The 22,440-nt window shown below is 40.2% G+C and overlaps 1 protein-coding gene across 1 annotated transcript in view; it reads right to left on the reverse strand.

Annotated features, from left to right (window-relative positions):
* The window catches only part of LOC140468507 (ciliary neurotrophic factor-like), a 35,919-nt gene extending 13,713 nt beyond the window's left edge, over positions 1-22,206 (reverse strand). The window contains exon 1 of the mRNA XM_072564585.1: positions 21,247-22,206. Coding sequence (XP_072420686.1) covers positions 21,247-21,384 — 138 coding nt within the window. The 5' untranslated portion in view covers positions 21,385-22,206. The remainder of the gene's footprint in view (positions 1-21,246) is intronic.
* Positions 22,207-22,440: the final 234 nt, after the last annotated feature.

Below are 22,440 nucleotides of genomic sequence, written 5' to 3' on the forward strand. Positions count from 1 at the left end.
ACACAGGGGAGTTTAAGTCTAATCACACACTCACTGTCAATATTACACAGGGGAGTTTAAGTATATTCTCACACTCACTGTCAATATTGCACAGGGGAGTTTAAGTATATTCCCACACTCACTGTCAATATTACACAGGGGAGTTTAAGTATATTCCCACACTCACTGTCAATATTACACAGGGGGGTTTAAGTATATTCCCACACTCACTGTCAATATTACATAGGGGGGTTTAAGTATATTCCCTCACTGAATCTCAATATTACACAGTGGAGTTTAAGTATATTCGCACACTCACTGTCAATATTACACAGTGGAGTTTAAGTCTATTCCCACACTCACTGTCAATATTACACAGGGGAGGTCAACTGTATTCCCACACTCACTCTCAATATTACACAGGGGAGTTTCAGTGTATTCCCACACTCACTGTCAATATTACACAGGGGAGGTCAAGTGTATTCCCACACTCTCTGTCAATATTACACAGGGGAGGTCAAGTGTATTCCCACACTCACTGTCAATATTACGCAGGGGAGTTTAAGTGTATTCCCACACTCACTGTCAATACTACACAGGGGATTTAAGTATATTCCCACACTCACTCTCAATATTACACAGGGAAGTTTAAGCATATTCCAACACTCACTCTCAATATTACACAGGGAAGTTTAAGTATATTCCCACACTGAATCTCAATATTACACAGGGGAGTTTAAGTCTAATCACACACTCACTCTCAATATTACACAGGGGAGTTTAAGTATATTCCCACACTCTCTCTCAATATGATTCTGTGGAATTTTAGTATATTCCCACACTCACGGTCAATATTATACAGGGGTTTTTAAGTATCGTCAAACACTCACTGTCAATATTGCACAAGGGAGTTTAAGTATATTCCCGCACTCACTATCAATATTACATTTGGGGGTTTAAGTATATTCCCACATTCACTGTCAATATTACACAGGGGGTTTAAGTGTATACCCACACTCAGTGTCAATATTCCGCAGGGGAGTTTAAGTATATTCCCACACTCAACATCAATATTACACAGGGGAGTTTAAGTGTATTCCCACACTCACTGTCAATATTACACAGGGTAGATTAAGTATATTCCCACAGTAACTCTTAATATTATTCAGGGGAGTTTAAGTATATTCCCGCACTCACTGTCAATATTCCACAGGGGAGTTTATGTATATTCCCACACTCACTGTCAATATTACACAGAGGGATTTAAGGATATTTCTGCACTCACTGTCCATATTACACAGGGGAGTTTAAGTGTATACCCACACTCACTGTCAATATTGCACAGTGGAGTTTAAGTGTATTCCCACACTCACTCTCAATATTACACAGGGGAGTTTAAGTGTATTCCCACACTCACTCTCAATATTATTCAGGGGAGTTTAAGTATATTCCCACACTCACTGACAATATTACACAGGGGAGTTTAAGTATATTCCCACACTCACTGTCAATATTACACTGGGGGCGTTGAAATATATTCCCACACTCACCGTCAATATTACACAGCAGAGTTTAAGTGTATTCCCAACCTCCCTATCTATATTACACAGGGGAGTTAAAGTTTATTCCCACACTCACTGTCAATATTACACAGGGGGGTTTAAGTATATTCCCACACTCACTCTCAATATTCCACCGGGGAGTTTAAGTATATTCCCACACTCACTGTCAATATTACACAGGGGGCTTTAAGTGTATTCCCGGACTCACAGTCAATATTACACAGGGGAGTTTAAGTATATTTCCGCACTCACTGTCAATATTGCACAAACGCGTTTAAGTATATTCCCGCACTCACTGTCAATATTACATAGGGGGGTTTAAGTATATTCCCACACTCACTGTCAATATTACACAGGGGAGTTTAAGTATATTCCCACACTCACTGTCAACATTACACAGGGGGGTTTAAGTGTATACCCACACTCACTGTCAATATTACACAGGGGAGTTTCAGTATATTCCCACACTCACTCTCAATATTACACAGGGGAGTTTAAGTATATTCCCACACTCACTCTCAATATTACACAGGGGAGTTTAGGAATATTCGCACACTCACTGTCAATATTACACAGTGGAGTTTAAGTCTATTCCCACATTCACTGTCAATATTACACAGGGGAGTTCAAGTGTATTCCCACACTCACTCTCAATATTACACAGGGGAGTTTAAGTGTATTCCCACACTGTCTGTCAATATTACACAGGGGAGGTCAAGTGTATTCCCACACTCTCTGTCAATATTACACAGGGGAGGTCAAGTGTATTCCCACACTCATTGTCAATACTACACAGGGGAGTTTAAGTATATTCCCACATCACGGTCTATATTACACAGGGGGTTTACGTGTATTCCCACACTGTCTGACTATATTACACCGGGGAGTTTAAGTATATTCCCGCACTCACTGTCAATATTACATAGGGGGGTTTAAGTAAATTCCCACACTCACTGTCAATATTACACTGGGGGGTTTAAGTGTATACCCACACTCAGTGTCAATATTAACAGGGGAGTTTAAGTGTATCCCCACACTCACTGTCAATATTACACAGGGGAGTTTAAGCATATTCCCACACTCACTCTCAATATTACACAGGGGAGTTTAAGCATATTCCAACACTCACTCTCAATATTACACAGGGGAGTTTAAGTATATTCGCACACTCACTGTCAATATTACACAGGGGGGTTGAAGTATACTCCCACACTCACTGTCAATATTACTCAGGGGGGTTTAAGTATATTTCCACACTCACTGTCAATATTACACAGGGGAGTTTAAATATATTCCCACACTCACTGTCAATATTACACAAGGGAGTTTAAGTGTATTCCCACACTCACTGTCAATATTACACAGGGGAGTTTAAGTAAATTCCCACACTCACTGTCAATATTATACAGGGGAGTTTAAGTGTATTCCCACACTCACAGTCAATATTATGCAGGGGAGTTTAAGTGTATTCCCACAATCACTGTCAATATTACACAGGGGGTTTAAGTATATTCCCACACACACACTGTCAATATTACACAGGGGAGGTCAAGTGTATTCGCACACTCTCTCTCAATATTACACAGGGGAGGTCAAGTGTATTCCCACACTCACTGTCAATATTACACAGCGGGGTTTAAGTTTTTTCCCGCACACACTGTCAATATTACACAGGGGAGTTTAAGTGTATTCCCACACTCACTGTCAATATTACGCAAGGGAGTTTAAGTATATTCCCACACTCACTGTCATTATTGCACAGGGGAGTTTAAGTATATTCCCACACTCACTGTCAATATTACACAGGCCAGTTTAAGTGTATTCCCAACCTCCCTATCTATATTACACAGGGGAGTTAAAGTTTATTCCCACACTCACTGTCAATATTACACAGGGGAGTTTAAGTATATTCCCACACTAACTCTCAATATTCCACTGGGGAGTTTAAGTATATTCCCACACTCACTCTCAATATTAAACAGGGGACTTTAAGTCTATTCCCACACTCACTCTCAATATTACACAGGGGAGTTTAGGTCTATACACACACTCACTGTCAATATTACACCGGGGAGTTTAAGTATTTTCCCACACTCACTGTCAATACTACACAGGGGAGTTTAAGTATATTCCCGCACTCACCGTCTGTATTGCATCGGGGAGATTAAGTGTATTCCCACACTCACTGTCAATATTACACCGAGGAGTTTAAGTATATTCCAACACTCACTGTCAATATTACGCAGGGGAGTTTAAGTATATTCCCGCACTCACTGTCAATATTGCACAGGGGAGTTTAAGTGTATTCCCGCAATCACTGTCAATATTACACTGGGGGGTTGAAGTGTATTCCCACACTCACTGTCAATATTACACAGGGGAGTTTAAGTATATTCCCGCACTCACGGTCAATATTGCATAGGGGGGTTTAAGTATATTCCCTCACTCACTGTCAATATTACACAGGGGAGTTTAAGTATATTCCCACACTCACTCTCAATATTACACAGGGGAGTTTAAGTATATTCCCACACTCACTGTCAATATTACACAGAGGGGTTTAAGTGTATCCCCACGCTCACTGTCAATATTACACAGTGGGGTTGAAGTATACTCCCACACTCACTGTCAATATTACACAGGGGAGTTTAAGTGTATTCCAATACTAACTGTCAATATTACACAGGTGAGTTTAAGTATATTCCCACACTCACTCTCAATATTATTCAGTGGAATTTTAGTATATTCCCACACTCACGGTCAATATTACACAGGGGAATTTAAGTATATTCAAACACTCACTGTCAATATTGCACAAGGGAGTTTAAGTATATTCCTGCACTCACTCTCAATATTACATTTGGGGGTTTAAGTATATTCCCCCGCTCACTGTCAATATTACACAGGGGGTTTAAGTGTATACCCACACTCAGTGTCAATATTATGCAGGGGAGTTTAATTATATTCTCACACTCACTCTCAATATTACACAGGGGAGTTTAAGTGTATTCCCACGCTCACTGTCAATATTACACTGGGTGATTTAAGTATCTTCCCGCACTCACTGTGTACATGACACACGGGAGTTTAAATATATTCGCACACTCACTGTCAATATTATACAGGGGGGTTTAAGTGTATTCCCGCACTCACTGTCCCTATTACACAGGGGAGATTAAGTATATTCCCACACTCACTGTCAACATTACACACGGGAGTTTAAGTATATTCCCACAGTAACTCTTAATAGTATTCAGGGGAATTTAAGTATATTCCCACACTCTCTGTCAATATGACACAGGGGAGTTTAAGTAAATTCCCACACTCTCTGTCAATATGACACAGGGGAGTTTAAGTATATTCCCACACTCACTCTCAATATTATTCAGGGGTGTTTAAGTATATTCCCACACTCACTGTCAATATTACACAGGGGAGTTTAAGTGTATTCCCACACTCACTGTCATTATTACACAGGGGAGTTTAAGTATATTCCCACACTAACTGTCAATATTACACAGGTGAGATTAAGTATATTCCTACCCTCACTGTAAATATTACACAGGGGAGTTTAAGTATATTCCAACACTCACTGTCAATATTACACAGGGGAGTTTAAGTATATTCCGACACTCAGTCTCAATATGACACAGGGGATTTTAAGTATATTCCCACACTCACTGTCAATATTACACAGGCGAGTTTAAGTATATTCCCACACTCACTCTCAATATTACATCGGGGGGTTTAAGTATATTCCCACACTGACTGTCATTATTACGCAGGGTCGTTCAAGTATATTCCCACACTCACTGTCAACATTACACAGTGGGGTTTAAGTGCATACCCACACTCAGTGTCAATATTAACAGGGGAGTTTAAGTGTATTCCCATACTAACTGTCAATATTACACAGGTGAGTTTAAGTATATTCCCACATTCACTCTCAATATGATTCTGTGGAATTTTAGTATATTCCCACACTCACTGTCAATATTACACAGGGGAGTTTAAGTATATTCCCACACTCACTGTCAACATTACACAGGGGGGTTTAAGTGTATACCCACACTCACTGTCAATATTACACAGGGGAGTTTCAGTATATTCCCACACTCACTCTCAATATTACACCGGGGAGTTTAAGTATATTCCCACACTCACTCTCAATATTACACAGGGGAGTTTAAGTATATTCCCACACTCACTCTCAATATTACACAGGGGAGTTTAGGAATATTCGCACACTCACTGTCAATATTACACAAGGGAGTTTAAGTCTATTCCCACATTCACTGTCAATATTACACAGGGGAGGTCAACTGTATTCCCACACTCACTCTCAATATTACACAGGGGAGTTTAAGTGTATTCCCACACTGTCTGTCAATATTACACAGGGGAGGTCAAGTGTAATCCCACACTCTCTGTCAATATTACACAGGGGAGGTCAAGTGTATTCCCACACTCATTGTCAATACTACACAGGGGAGTTTAAGTATATTCCCGCACTCACTGTCAATATTACATAGGGGGGTTTAAGTAAATTTCCACATTCACTGTCAATATTACACTGGGGGGTTTAAGTGTATACTCACACTCAGTGTCAATATTAACAGGGGAGTTTAAGTGTATCCCCACACTCACTGTCACTATTACACAGGGGAGTTTAAGCATATTCCCACACTCACTCTCAATATTACACAGGGGAGTTTAAGCATATTCCAACACTCACTCTCAATATTACACAGGGGAGTTTAAGTATATTCGCACACTCACTGTCAATATTACTCAGGGGGGTTGAAGTATATTTCCACACTCACTGTCAATATTACACAGGGGAGTTTAAGTATATTCCCACACTCACTGTCAATATTACACAGGTGAGTTTAAGTGTATTCCCATACTAACTGTCAATATTACACAAGTGAGTTTAAGTATATTCTCACACTCAGTGTCAATATTACACAGGGGGGTTGAAGTATACTCCCACACTCACTGTCAATATTACACAGGGGAGTTTAAATATATTCCCACACTCACTGTCAATATTACACAAGGGAGTTTAAGTGTATTCCCACACTCACTGTCAATATTACACAGGGGAGTTTAAGTAAATTCCCACACTCACTGTCAATATTATACAGGGGAGTTTAAGTGTATTCCCACACTCACAGTCAATATTATACAGGGGAGTTTAAGTGTATTCCCACAATCACTGTCAATGTTACACAGGGGGTTTAAGTTTTTTCCCGCACACACTGTCAATATTACACAGGGGAGTTTAAGTGTATTCCCACATCACTGTCTGTATTACACAGGGGAGTTTAAGTATTTTCCCACACTCACCCTCAATATTATTCAGGAGAGTTTTAGTATATTCCCACACTCACGGTCAATATTACACAGGGGAGTTTAAGTATATTCCCACACTCATTGTCAATATTACGCAAGGGAGTTTAAGTATATTCCCACACTCACTGTCATTATTGCACAGGGGAGTTTAAGTATATTCTCACACTCAGTGTCAATATTACACAGGGGAGTTTAAATATATTCCCACACTCACTGTGAATATTACACAAGGGAGTTTAAGTGTATTCCCACACTCACTGTCAATATTACACAGGGGAGTTTAAGTAAATTCCCACACTCACTGTCAATATTATACAGGGGAGTTTAAGTGTATTCCCACACTCACAGTCAATATTATACAGGGGAGTTTAAGTGTATTCCCACAATCACTGTCAATATTACACAGGGGGTTTAAGTATATTCCCACACTCACTATCATTATTGCACAGGGCAGTTTAAGTATATTCCCACACTCACTGTCAATATTACACAGGGCAGTTTAAGTGTATTCCCAACCTGCCTATCTATATTACACAGGGGAGTTAAAGTTTATTCCCACACTAACTCTCAATATTCCACTGGGGAGTTTAAGTATATTCCCACACTCACTCTCAATATTAAACAGGGGAATTTAAGTATATTCCCACACTCACTCTCAATATTACACAGGGGAGTTTAGGTCTACACACACTCACTGTCAATATTACACCGGGGAGTTTAAGTATTTTCCCACACTCACTGTCAATATTACACAGGGGAGTTTAAGTATATTCCCGCACTCACCGTCTGTATTGCATCGGGGAGAGTAAGTGTATTCCCACACTCACTGTCAATATTACACCGAGGTGTTTAAGTATATTCCAACACTCACTGTCAATATTACGCAGGGGAGTTTAAGTATATTCCCGCACTCACTGTCAATATTGCACAGGGGAGTTTAAGTGTATTCCCGCAATCACTGTCAATATTACACTGGGGGGTTGAAGTGTTTTCCCACACTCACTGTCAATATTACACAGGGGAGTTTAAGTATATTCCCGCACTCACTGTCAATATTACACAGGGGAGTTTAAGTGTATTCCCAACCTCCCTATCTATATTACACAGGGGAGTTAAAGTTTATTCCCACACTAACTCTCAATATTCCACCGGGGAGTTTAAGTATATTCCCACACTCACTCTCAATATTAAACAGGGGGTTTTAAGTGTATTCCCGCACTCACAGTCAATATTGCACAAACGCGTTTAAGTATATTCCCGCACTCACTGTCAATATTACATAGAGGGGTTTAAGTATATTCCCACACTCACTGTCAATATTACACAGGGGAGTTTAAGTATATTCCCACACTCACTGTCAACATTACACAGGGGGGTTTAAGTGTATACCCACACTCACTGTCAATATTACACAGTGGAGTTTCAGTATATTCCCACACTCACTCTTAATATTACACCGGGGAGTTTAAGTATATTCCCACACTCACTCTCAATATTACACAGGGGAGTTTAAGTATATTCCCACACTCACTGCCAATATTACACAGTGGAGTTTAAGTCTATTCCCACACTCACTGTCAATATTACACAGGGGAGGTCAAGTGTGTTCCCACACTCACTCTCAATATTACACAGGGGAGTTTAAGTGTATTCCCACACTCACTGTCAATACTACACAGGGGAGTTTAAGTATATTCCCACACTCACTGTCAATACTACACAGGGGAGTTTAAGTATATTCCCACACTCACTGTCAATATTACACAGAGGGATTTAAGGATATTTCTGCACTCACTGTCCATATTACACAGGGGAGTTTAAGTGTATTCCCACACTCACTGTCAATACTACACAGGGGATTTAAGTATATTCCCACACTCACTCTCAATATTACACAGGGGAGTTTAAGCATATTCCAACACTCACTCTCAATATTACACAGGGAAGTTTAAGTATATTCCCACACTGAATCTCAATATTACACAGGGGAGTTTAAGTCTAATCACACACTCACTGTCAATATTACACCAGGGAGTTTAAGTATATTCCCACACTCACTGTCCATATTGCACAGGGGTGTTTAAGTATATTCCCACACTCACTCTCAATATTACACAGGGGAGTTTAAGTATATTCCCACACTCAGTGTCAATATTACACAGGGGAGTTTAAGTGTATTCCCATACTAACTGTCAATATTACACAGGGGAGTTTAAGCATATTCCAACACTCACTCTCAATATTACACAGGGAAGTTTAAGTATATTCCCACACTGAATCTCAATATTACACAGGGGAGTTTAAGTGTATTCCCACACTCACTGTCAATACTACACAGGGGATTTAAGTATATTCCCACACTCACTCTCAATATTACACAGGGGAGTTTAAGCATATTCCAACACTCACTCTCAATATTACACAGGGAAGTTTAAGTATATTCCCACACTGAATCTCAATATTACACAGGGGAGTTTAAGTCTAATCACACACTCACTGTCAATATTACACCAGGGAGTTTAAGTATATTCCCACACTCACTGTCCATATTGCACAGGGGTGTTTAAGTATATTCCCACACTCACTCTCAATATTACACAGGGGAGTTTAAGTATATTCCCACACTCACTCTCAATATTACACAGGGAAGTTTAAGTATATTCCCACACTGAATCTCAATATTACACAGGGGAGTTTAAGTCTAATCACACACTCACTGTCAATATTACACCAGGGAGTTTAAGTATATTCCCACACTCACTGTCCATATTGCACAGGGGTGTTTAAGTATATTCCCACACTCACTGTCAATATTACACAGGGGAGTTTAAGTATATTCCCACACTCACTGTCAATATTACACAGGGGAGTTTAAGTATATTCCCACACTCACTGTCAATATTACACAGGGGGGTTTAAGTATATTCCCAGACTCACTGTCAATATTGCACAGGGGAGTTTAAGTATATTCCCACACTCACTCTCAATATTACACAGGGGAGTTTAAGTATATTCCCACACTCAGTGTCAATATTACACAGGGGAGTTTAAGTGTATTCCCATACTAACTGTCAATATTACACAGGTGAGTTTAAGTATATTCCCAAACTCACTCTCAATATGATTCTGTGGAATTTTAGTATATTCCCACACTCACGGTCAATATTACACAGGGGTTTTTAAGTATAGTCAAACACTCACTGTCAATATTGCACAAGGGAGTTTAAGTATATTCCCGCACTCACTATCAATATTACATTTGGGGGTTTAAGTATATTCCCACATTCACTGTCAATATTACACAGGGGGTTTAAGTGTATACCCACACTCAGTGTCAATATTACGCAGGGGAGTTTAAGTATATTCCCACACTCAACATCTATATTACACAGGGGAGTTTAAGTGTATTCCCACACTCACTGTCAATATTACACAGGGTAGATTAAGTATATTCCCACAGTAACTCTTAATATTATTCAGGGGAGTTTAAGTATATTCCCGCACTCACTGTCAATATTCCACAGGGGAGTTTATGTATATTCCCACACTCACTGTCAATATTACACAGAGGGATTTAAGGATATTTCTGCACTCACTGTCCATATTACACAGGGGAGTTTAAGTGTATACCCACACTCACTGTCAATATTGCACAGTGGAGTTTAAGTGTATTCCCACACTCACTCTCAATATTACACAGGGGAGTTTAAGTATATTCCCACACTCACTGTCAATATTACACGGGGGAGTTTAAGTGTATTCCCACACTCACTCTCAATATTATTCAGGGGAGTTTAAGTATATTCCCACACTCACTGACAATATTACACAGGGGAGTTTAAGTATATTCCCACACTCACTGTCAATATTACACTGGGGGCGCTGAAGTATATTCCCACACTCACCGTCAATATTACACAGCGGAGTTTAAGTGTATTCCCAACCTCCCTATCTATATTACACAGGGGAGTTAAAGTTTATTCCCACACTCACTGTCAATATTACACAGGGGGGTTTAAGTATATTCCCACACTCACTCTCAATATTCCACCGGGGAGTTTAAGTATATTCCCACACTCACTCTCAATATTACACAGGGGGCTTTAAGTGTATTCCCGGACTCACAGTCAATATTACACAGGGGAGTTTAAGTATATTTCCGCACTCACTGTCAATATTGCACAAACGCGTTTAAGTATATTCCCGCACTCACTGTCAATATTACATAGGGGGGTTTAAGTATATTCCCACACTCACTGTCAATATTACACAGGGGAGTTTAAGTATATTCCCACACTCACTGTCAACATTACACAGGGGGGTTTAAGTGTATACCCACACTCACTGTCAATATTACACAGGGGAGTTTCAGTATATTCCCACACTCACTCTCAATATTACACCGGGGAGTTTAAGTATATTCCCACACTCACTCTCAATATTACACAGGGGAGTTTAAGTATATTCCCACACTCACTCTCAATATTACACAGGGGAGTTTAGGAATATTCGCACACTCACTGTCAATATTACACAGTGGAGTTTAAGTCTATTCCCACATTCACTGTCAATATTACACAGGGGAGTTTAAGTGTATTCCCACACTCACAGTCAATATTATACAGGGGAGTTTAAGTATATTCCCACAATCACTGTCAATATTACACAGGGGGTTTAAGTATATTCCCACACTCACTGTCATTATTGCACAAGGGAGTTAAAGTTTATTCCCACACTCACTGTCAATATTACACAGGGGAGTTTAAGTATATTCCCACACTAACTCTCAATATTCCACAGGGGAATTTAAGTATATTCCCACACTCACTCTCAATATTACACAGGGGAGTTTAGGTCTACACACACTCACTGTCAATATTACACCGGGGAGTTTAAGTATTTTCCCACACTCACTGTCAATATTACACAGGGGAGTTTAAGTATATTCCCGCACTCACCGTCTGTATTGCATCGGGGAGAGTAAGTGTATTCCCACACTCACTGTCAATATTACACCGATGTGTTTAAGTATATTCCAACACTCACTGTCAATATTACGCAGGGGAGTTTAAGTATATTCCCGCACTCACTGTCAATATTGCACAGGGGAGTTTAAGTGTATTCCCGCAATCACTGTCAATATTACACTGGGGGGTTGAAGTGTATTCCCACACTCACTGTCAATATTACACAGGGGAGTTTAAGTATATTCCCACACTCACTGTCAATATTACACAGAGGGGTTTAAGTGTATCCCCACGCTCACTGTCAATATTACACAGTGGGGTTGAAGTATACTCCCACACTCACTGTCAATATTACACAGGGGAGTTTAAGTGTATTCCCATACTAACTGTCAATATTACACAGGTGAGTTTAAGTATATTCCCTCACTCACTCTCAATATTATTCAGTGGAATTTTAGTATATTCCCACACTCACGGTCAATATTACACAGGGGAATTTAAGTATATTCAAACACTCACTGTCAATATTGCACAAGGGAGTTTAAGTATATTCCTGCACTCACTCTCAATATTACATTTGGGGGTTTAAGTATATTCCCCCGCTCACTGTCAATATTACACAGGGGGGTTTAAGTGTATACCAACACTCAGTGTCAATATTATGCAGGGGAGTTTAATTATATTCTCACACTCACTCTCAATATTACACAGTGGAGTTTAAGTCTATTCCCACATTCACTGTCAATATTACACAGGGGAGTTCAAGTGTATTCCCACACTCACTCTCAATATTACACAGGGGAGTTTAAGTGTATTCCCACACTGTCTGTCAATATTACACAGGGGAGGTCAAGTGTATTCCCACACTGTCTGTCAATATTACACAGGGGAGGTCAAGTGTATTCCCACACTATCTGTCAATATTACACAGGGGAGGTCAAGTGTATTCCCACACTCATTGTCAATACTACACAGGGGAGTTTAAGTATATTCCCACATCACGGTCTATATTACACAGGGGGTTTACGTGTATTCCCACACTGTCTGACTATATTACACCGGGGAGTTTAAGTATATTCCCGCACTCACTGTCAATATTACATAGGGGGGTTTAAGTAAATTCCCACACTCACTGTCAATATTACACTGGGGGGTTTAAGTATATTCGCACACTCACTGTCAATATTACACAGGGGAGTTTAAGTATATTCGCACACTCACTGTCAATATTACACAGGGGGGTTGAAGTATACTCCCACACTCACTCTCAATATTACACAGGGGAGTTTAAGCATATTCCAACACTCACTCTCAATATTACACAGGGGAGTTTAAGTATATTCGCACACTCACTGTCAATATTACACAGGGGGGTTGAAGTATACTCCCACACTCACTGTCAATATTACACAGGTGAGTTTAAGTGTATTCCCATACTAACTGTCAATATTACACAAGTGAGTTTAAGTATATTCTCACACTCAGTGTCAATATTACACAGGGGGGTTGAAGTATACTCCCACACTCACTGTCAATATTACACAGGGGAGTTTAAATATATTCCCACACTCACTGTCAATATTACACAAGGGAGTTTAAGTGTATTCCCACACTCACAGTCAATATTATGCAGGGGAGTTTAAGTGTATTCCCACAATCACTGTCAATATTACACAGGGGGTTTAAGTATATTCCCACACACACTGTCAATATTACACAGGGGAGGTCAAGTGTATTCGCACACTCTCTCTCAATATTACACAGGGGAGGTCAAGTGTATTCCCACACTCACTGTCAATATTACACTTGGGGTTTAAGTATTTTCCCACACACACTGTCAATATTACACAGGGGAGTTTAAGTGTATTCAAACACTCTCTGTCAATATTACACAGCGGGGTTTAAGTTTTTTCCCGCACACACTGTCAATATTACACAGGGGAGTTTAAGTGTATTCCCACACTCACCGTCAATACTACACAGGGGAGTTTAATTATATTCCCACATCACTGTCTGTATTACACAGGGGAGTTTAAGTATTTTCCCACACTCACCCTCAATATTATTCAGGAGAGTTTTAGTATATTCCCACACTCACGGTCAATATTACACAGGGGAGTTTAAGTATATTCCCACACTCACTGTCAATATTACGCAAGGGAGTTTAAGTATATTCCCACACTCACTGTCATTATTGCACAGGGGAGTTTAAGTATATTCCCACACTCACTGTCAATATTACACAGGGCAGTTTAAGTGTATTCCCAACCTCCCTATCTATATTACACAGGGGAGTTAAAGTTTATTCCCACACTCACTGTCAATATTACACAGGGGAGTTTAAGTATATTCCCACACTAACTCTCAATATTCCACTGGGGAGTTTAAGTATATTCCCACACTCACTCTCAATATTAAACAGGGGACTTTAAGTATATTCCCACACTCACTCTCAATATTACACAGGGGAGTTTAGGTCTATACACACACTCACTGTCAATATTACACCGGGGAGTTTAAGTATTTTCCCACACTCACTGTCAATATTACACAGGGGAGTTTAAGTATATTCCCGCACTCACCGTCTGTATTGCATCGGGGAGAGTAAGTGTATTCCCACACTCACTGTCAATATTACACCGAGGTGTTTAAGTATATTCCAACACTCACTGTCAATATTACGCAGGGGAGTTTAAGTATATTCCCGCACTCACTGTCAATATTGCACAGGGGAGTTTAAGTGTATTCCCGCAATCACTGTCAATATTACACAGGGGAGTTTAAGTGTATTCCCACACTCACCGTCAATACTACACAGGGGAGTTTAATTATATTCCCACATCACTGTCTGTATTACACAGGGGAGTTTAAGTATACTCCCACACTCACTGTCAATATTACTCAGGGGGGTTTAAGTATATTTCCACACTCACTGTCAATACTACACAGGGGAGTTTAAGTATATTCCCACACTCACTGTCAATATTACACAGGGGAGTTTAAGTATTTTCCCACACTCACCCTCAATATTATTCAGGAGAGTTTTAGTATATTCCCACACTCACGGTCAATATTACACAGGGGAGTTTAAGTATATTCCCACACTCACTGTCAATATTACACAGGGGAGTTTTAGTATATTCACACACTCACTGTCAATATTACACAGGGGAGTTTTAGTATATTCTCACACTCACTGTCAATATTATACAGGGGGGTTTAAGTATATTCCCGCACTCACTGTCAATATTACACAGGGGAGTTGAAGTGTATTCACACACTCTTGTCAATATTACACAGGAGAGTTTAAGTATTTTCCCACACTCACTGTCAATATTACACAGGGGGGTTGAAGTATACTCCCACATTCACTGTCAATATTACACAGGGGAGTTTATGTGTATTCCCACACTAACTGTCAATATTACATAGGTGAGTTTAAGTATATTCCCACACTCACTGTCAATATTATTCAGCGGGGTTTAAGTATATTCCCACATTCACTCTCAATTTACACAGGGGAGTTTAAGTATATTCCCGCACTCACTGTCAATATTGCATTGGGGAGTTTAAGTATATTCCCACATTCAGGGTCAATATTACGCAGGGGAGTTTAAGTATATTCCCACACTCACTCTCAATATTACACAGGGGAGTTTAAGTAAATTCCCACACTCACTGTCAATATTACACAGAGGAGTTTAAGTATATTCCCGCACTCACTGTCAATATTGCACAAGGGATTTTAAGTATATTCACGCAGGCACTCTCAATATTACATAGAGGGGTTTAAGTATATTCCCACACTCTCTGTCTACATTACACAGGGGAGTTTAAGTATATTCCCACACTGAATCTCAATAATACACAGGGGAGTTTAAGTCTATTCACACACTCACTGACAACATTACACAGGGGGGTTTAAGTATATTTCCGCACTCACTGTCAATATTACACAGGGGGATTGAAGTATATTCCCACACTCACTGTCAATATTACACAGAGGAGGTGAAGTGTATTCCCACACTCACTGTCAATATTACACAGGGGGTTTAAGTGTATTCCCACACTCACTGTCAATACGACACAGGGGAGTTTAAGTATATTCCCACACTCTCTGTCAATACTACACAGGGGAGTTTAAGTATATTCCCACGTCACTGTCAATATTACACAGGTGGGTTTACGTGTATTCCCACACTCTCTGTCTACATTACACAGGGGAGTTTAAGTATATTCCCACACTCACCCTCAATATTATTCAGGGGAGTTTAAGTATATTCCCACACTCACCCTTAATATTATTCAGGAGAGTTTAAGTATATTCCCACACTCACTCTCAATATTACACAGGGAAGTTTAAGATTATTTCCACACTGAATCTCAATATTACACAGGGGAGTTGAAGTATATTCCCACACTCACTCTCAATATTACACAGGGTAGTTTAAGTATATTCCCACACTCACTGTCAATATTACACAGGGGAGTTTTAGTATATTCACACACTCACTGTCAATATTACACAGGGGAGTTTTAGTATATTCACACACTCACTCTCAATATTACACCGGGGAGTTTAAGTATATTCCCACACTCACTGTCAATATTACACAGGGGAGTTTTAGTATATTCCCACACTCACTCTCAATATTACACCGGGGAGTTTTAGTATATTCCCACACTCACTGTCAATATTACACAGGGGAGTTTAAGTATATTCCCTCACTCACTCTCAATATTAAACAGGGGTGTTCAAGTATACTCCCACACTCACTGTCAATATTACACAGGGGAGTTTAAGTATATTCCCGCACTCACTGTCAATATTGCACAAGGGAGTTTAAGTATATTCCTGCACTCACTGTCAATATTACATAGGGGGGTTTAAGTTTCTTCCCACACTCCCTGTCAATATTACACAGGGGAGATTAAGTATATTCCCACACTCACTGTCAATATTACACACGGGAGTTTAAGTATATTCCCACAGTAACTCTTAATATTATTCAGGGGAGTTTAAGTATATTCCCGCACTCACTGTCAATATTACACAAGTGGGTTTAAGTATATTCCCGCACTCACTGTCAATATTACACAAGTGGGTTTAAGTATATTTCCACACTCACTGTCAATATTACACAAGTGGGTTTAAGTATATTCCCACATTCACTGTCAATATTACACAGGGGGTTTAAGTGTATACCCACACTCAGTGTCAATATTACGCAGGGGAGTTTATGTATATTCCCACACTCACTGTCAATATTACGCAGGGGAGTTTATGTATATTCCCACACTCACTGTCAATATTACGCAGGGGAGTTTATGTATATTCCCACACTCACTGTCAACATTACACAGAGGGGTTTAAGGATATTTCCGCACTCACTGTCTATATTACGCAGGGGAGTTTATGTATATTCCCACACTCACTGTCAATATTACACAGGGGAGTTTCAGTATATTCCCACACTCACCGTCAATATTGCACAAGGGAGTTTAAGTATAATCCCACATTCTCTGTCAATATTACACCGGGGAGTTTAAGTGTATTACCACACTCACTGTCAATATTACACAGGGGAGGTTAACTATATTCCCACACTCACTGTCTCTATTACACAGGGGAGTTGAAGTGTATTCCCACACTCACTGTCAATATGACACAGGGGAGTTTAAGTATATTCCCACACTCACTGTCAATATTACACCGGGGAGTTTAAGTGTATTACCACACTCACTGTCAATATTACACAGGGGGGTTTAACTGTATTCCCACACTCACTGTCAATATTACACAGTGGAGGTTAACTATATTCCCACACTCACTGTCTCTATTACACAGGGGAGTTGAAGTGTATTCACACACTCACTGTCAATATGACACAGGGGAGTTTAAGTATATTCCCACACTCACTGTCAATATTGCACAAGGGAGTTTACGTATATTCCCGCACTCACTGTCAATATTACACAGGGGAGTTTATGCATATTCCCACACTCACTGTCAATATTATTCAGGGGAGTTTAAGTGTATTCCCACACTCACTGTCAATACTACACAGGGGAGTTTAAGTAAATTCCCACACTCACTGTCAATATTACACAGGGGAGTTTAAGATTATTCCCACACTCACTGTCAATATTATACAGGGGGGTTAAGTGTATGCCCGCATTCATTGTCTATATTACACTGGGGAGTTTAAGTATATTCCCACACTCACTGTCTATATTACACAGGAGGGTTTAAGTGTATTCCCGCACTCACTGTCAATATTACACAGGAGAGTTTAAGTATATTCCCACAATTACTGTCAATATTCCACAGGGGGGTTTAAGTGTATTCCCACACTCACTGTCAATATTACACAGTGGAGGTTAACTATATTCACACACTCACTGTCAATATTACACAGGGGAGTTTAAGTATATTCCCGCACTCACTGTCAATATTGCACAAGGGAGTTTATGTATAATCCCACATTCACTGTCAATATTACACAGGGGAGTTTAAGTATATTCGCACACTCACTCTCAATATTACACACGGGAGTTTAAGTATATTCGCACACTCACTGTCAATATTGCACAAGGGAGTTTAAGTATATTCCCACTCTCACTGTCAATATTACATTGGGGGGTTTAAGTATATTCCCACATCACTGTCTATATTACACAGGGGGGTTTACGTGTATTCCCACACTCTCTGTCTACATTACACAGGGGAGTTTAAGTATATTCCCACACTCACTGTCAATATTACACAGGGGAGTTTAAGTATATTCCCCCAATCACTGTCAAAATTGCACAGGGGAGTTTAAGTATATTCCCACACTCACTCTCAATATTACACAGTGGAGTTTAAGTGTATTCCCATACGAAATGTCAATATTACACAGGTGAGTTTAAGTATATTCCCACAATCACTCTCAATATTACACAGGGGAGTTTAAGTGTATTCCCACACTCACTGTCAATATTACACTGGGGGGTTTAAGTATCCTCCCGCACTCACTGTGTACATGACACACGGGAGTTTAAATATATTCGCACACACACTGTCAATATTATACAGGGGGGTTTAAGTATATTCCCACACTCACTGTCAATATTACACACGGGAGTTTCAGTATATTCCCACAGTAACTCTTAATATTATTCAAGGGGGTTTAAGTATATTCCCGTACTCACTGTCAATATTACGCAGGGGAGTTTATGTATATTCCCACACTCACTGTCAATATTACACAGAGGGGTTTAAGGATATTTCCGCACTCACTGTCCATATTACACAGGGGGTTTAAGTATATTTCCACACTCACTGTCAATATTACACAGGGGAGTTTAAGTATATTCCCGCACTCACTGTCAATATTACACAGGGGAGTTTAAGTATATTCCCACACTCACTGTCAATATTATACAGGGGTGTTTAAGTGTATTCCCACACTAACTTTCAATATTCCACCGGAGAGATTAAGTATATTCCCACACTCACTCTCAATATTACACAGGGGAGTTTAAGTATATTCCCGCACTCACAGTCAATATTACACAGGGGGTTTTAAGTGTATTCCCGCACTCACTGTCAATATTGCACAAGGGAGTTTAAGTATAATCCCGCACTCACTGTCAATATTGCACTAGGGAGTTTAAGTATATTCCCGCACTCACTGTCAATATTACACAGGGGAGTTGAAATGTATTTCCACACTCACTGTCAATATTACACAGGGGTGTTTAAGTATTTTCCCACACTCACTGTCAATATTACACCGGGGAGTTGAAGTGTATTTCCACACTCACTGTCAATATTACACAGGGGTGTTTAAGTATTTTCCCACACTCACTGTCAATATCACACAGGGGAGTTTAAGTATATTGCCACACTCACTGTCAATATTACACAGGAGAGTTTAAGGATATTCCCACACTCACTGTCAATATTACACTGGGGAGTTTAAGTATATTCCAACACTCACTGTCAATATCGCACAGGGGAGTTTAAGTGTATTCCCACACTAACTTTCAATATTCCACCGGAGAGATTAAGTATATTCCCACACTCACTCTCAATATTAAACAGGGGAGTTTAAGTATTTTCCCACACTCACTCTCAATATTACACAGGGGAGTTTAAGTATATTCCCGCACTCACAGTCAATATTACACAGGGGGTTTTAAGTGTATTCCCGCACTCACAGTCAATATTACACAGGGGGTTTTAAGTGTATTCCCGCAATCGCTGTCAATATTGCACTCGGGAGTTTAAGTATATTCCCGCACTCACTGTCAATATTACACAGGGGAGTTGAAGTGTATTCCCACACTCACTGTCAATATTACACTGGGTGATTTAAGTATCTTCCCGCACTCACTGTGTACATGACACACGGGAGTTTAAATATATTCGCACACTCACTGTCAATATTATACAGGGGGTTTAAGTGTATTCCCTCACTCACTGTCAATATGACACACGGGAGTTTAAGTATATTCCCACACTCACTGTCAATATTACACACGGGTGTTTAAGTATATTCCCACAGTAACTCTTAATGTTATTCAGGGGAGTTTAAGTATATTCCCGCACTCACTGTCAATATTGCACAAGGGAGTTTAAGTATATTCCCACACACACTGTCAATATTACACAGGGGGGTTTAAGGATATTTCCGCACTCACTTTCCATATTACACAGGGGGTTTAAGTATATTTCCACACTCACTGTCAATATTACACAGGGTTTTTAAGTGTATACCCACACTCAGTGTCAATATTACACAGGGGAGTTTAAGAATATTCCCAAACTCACGGTCAATATTACACAGAGGGGTTTAAGGATATTTCCGCACTCACTGTCAATATTACACAAGGGGGTTTAAGTGTATTCCCACACTCACTGTCAATATTACACAGGGGAGGTTAACTACATTCCCACACTCACTGTCAATATTTCACAGGGGAGTTGAAGTGTATTCACACACTCACTGTCAATATTACACAGGGGATTTTAAGTGTCTTCCCACACTCACTGTCAATATTACACAGGGGAGTTTAAGTGTATTCCCACACTCACTGTCAATATTACACAGGGGGGTTTAAGTATTTTCCCACACTCACTGTCAATATTACACAGGGGGGTTTAAGTATATTCCCACACTCACTGTCAATATTACACAGGGGAATTTAAGTGTATTCCCACACTCACTGTCAATATCAAACAGGGGGTTTCCGTATTTTCCCACACTCACTGTCAATATTACACAGAGGTTGAAATAACATTCCCAAATCTGAATGAAATTTGATCAACTTGTTCCCGGCACTGCTGTTGAGAAATGGAGTGTGTGTGCTCGGTGAATAAAGTTGTGAATACTCACGTATAACTTGAGTGTGTATTCGGCCTTGGGCCGCAGGTTCTTAGCCAGCTGAATGCACTTCGTTAAATCTTCGCTCAGCATGTTCCTACGAACCCGGGCTGTCCCCAGCAACGGCCGAGTTCCCATTGCCATTGCCATGCTCCTCTCTCAGAAACGTCTTGCTGATATCCCCTGGGGTGGGGAGAGCTGGAAATCTTTGTGTGTGTGTGTGGGTGGGTGGGCGGCTGTGTACCTATGTGTGTGTCTCTTTCTTGTATGCTGTAACTGTGTGTGTATCTGTGTGTCTTGTTTGTGTGTGTTTCTCTGTATGCTGTAACTGTGTGTGTATCTGTGTGTCTTGTTTGTGTGTGTTTCTCTGTATGCTGTAACTGTGTGTGGGAATGTGCGTTTCTTGTGTGTGTGTGTTTCTCTGTATGCTGTAACTATGTGTGGATAGCTGTGTGTCTTGTGTGTTTCTCTGTATGCTGTAATTGTGTGTGGGTATCTGTGTGTCTTGTGTGTTTCTCTGTATGCTGTAATTGTGTGTGGGTATCTGTGTGCCTTGTGTGTTTCTCTGTATGCTGTAACTGTGTGTCTGTTTCTCTGTGTTCTGTAACAGTGTGTGTATCTGTGTGTCTTGTGTGTGTGTGTGTTTCTCTGTACGCTATAACTGTGTGTGTGTATCTGTGGGGACCTAAGTGCCTGTATGTGTATGTCTGCGTCTCTCTGTATACCTATGTGTCTGTGTGTTTTCTAACTGTGTCTATCTCTGTATGTATTTCTGTGTGTGTTGTAATTGTGTATGTGTTTGTCTTGCCGAGCTGTCTGTGTGTGTGTGTGTGTGTGTGTGTGCGTGTGTGTGCCCTGTCTCTGTTTATAAGTGCAGGGAGGTTGAATAAGTGATTGCTTTTGGAAAGTTTGCATGCGAGAAACTTAGTGAATGAAAGTGGGAAGCAGCCCTTTCACTTTTCACCAGCCACAGAACACATTCTTGCGCTGATGCTTTGAATTCCATTAATTCCCACCCCCCACCGATGATATCATCCAGCCATCTGCAAGTCCCGGAGCACGGAGCCCTGAAGCTGGATTGGATCCCCATTCAACCCAGAGAAAGATCCAAATTGTTTTTAACCCCCAAAAGCTGCAGGTTCCGATCGATACTGTTGCCAAACTTCCATCTCACAACACGGGGTGATAGAAGTCTCCACTCAGTGT

This window comes from Chiloscyllium punctatum, chromosome 47 (genome assembly GCF_047496795.1).
Source record: "Chiloscyllium punctatum isolate Juve2018m chromosome 47, sChiPun1.3, whole genome shotgun sequence".
Taxonomy (NCBI): domain Eukaryota; kingdom Metazoa; phylum Chordata; class Chondrichthyes; order Orectolobiformes; family Hemiscylliidae; genus Chiloscyllium; species Chiloscyllium punctatum.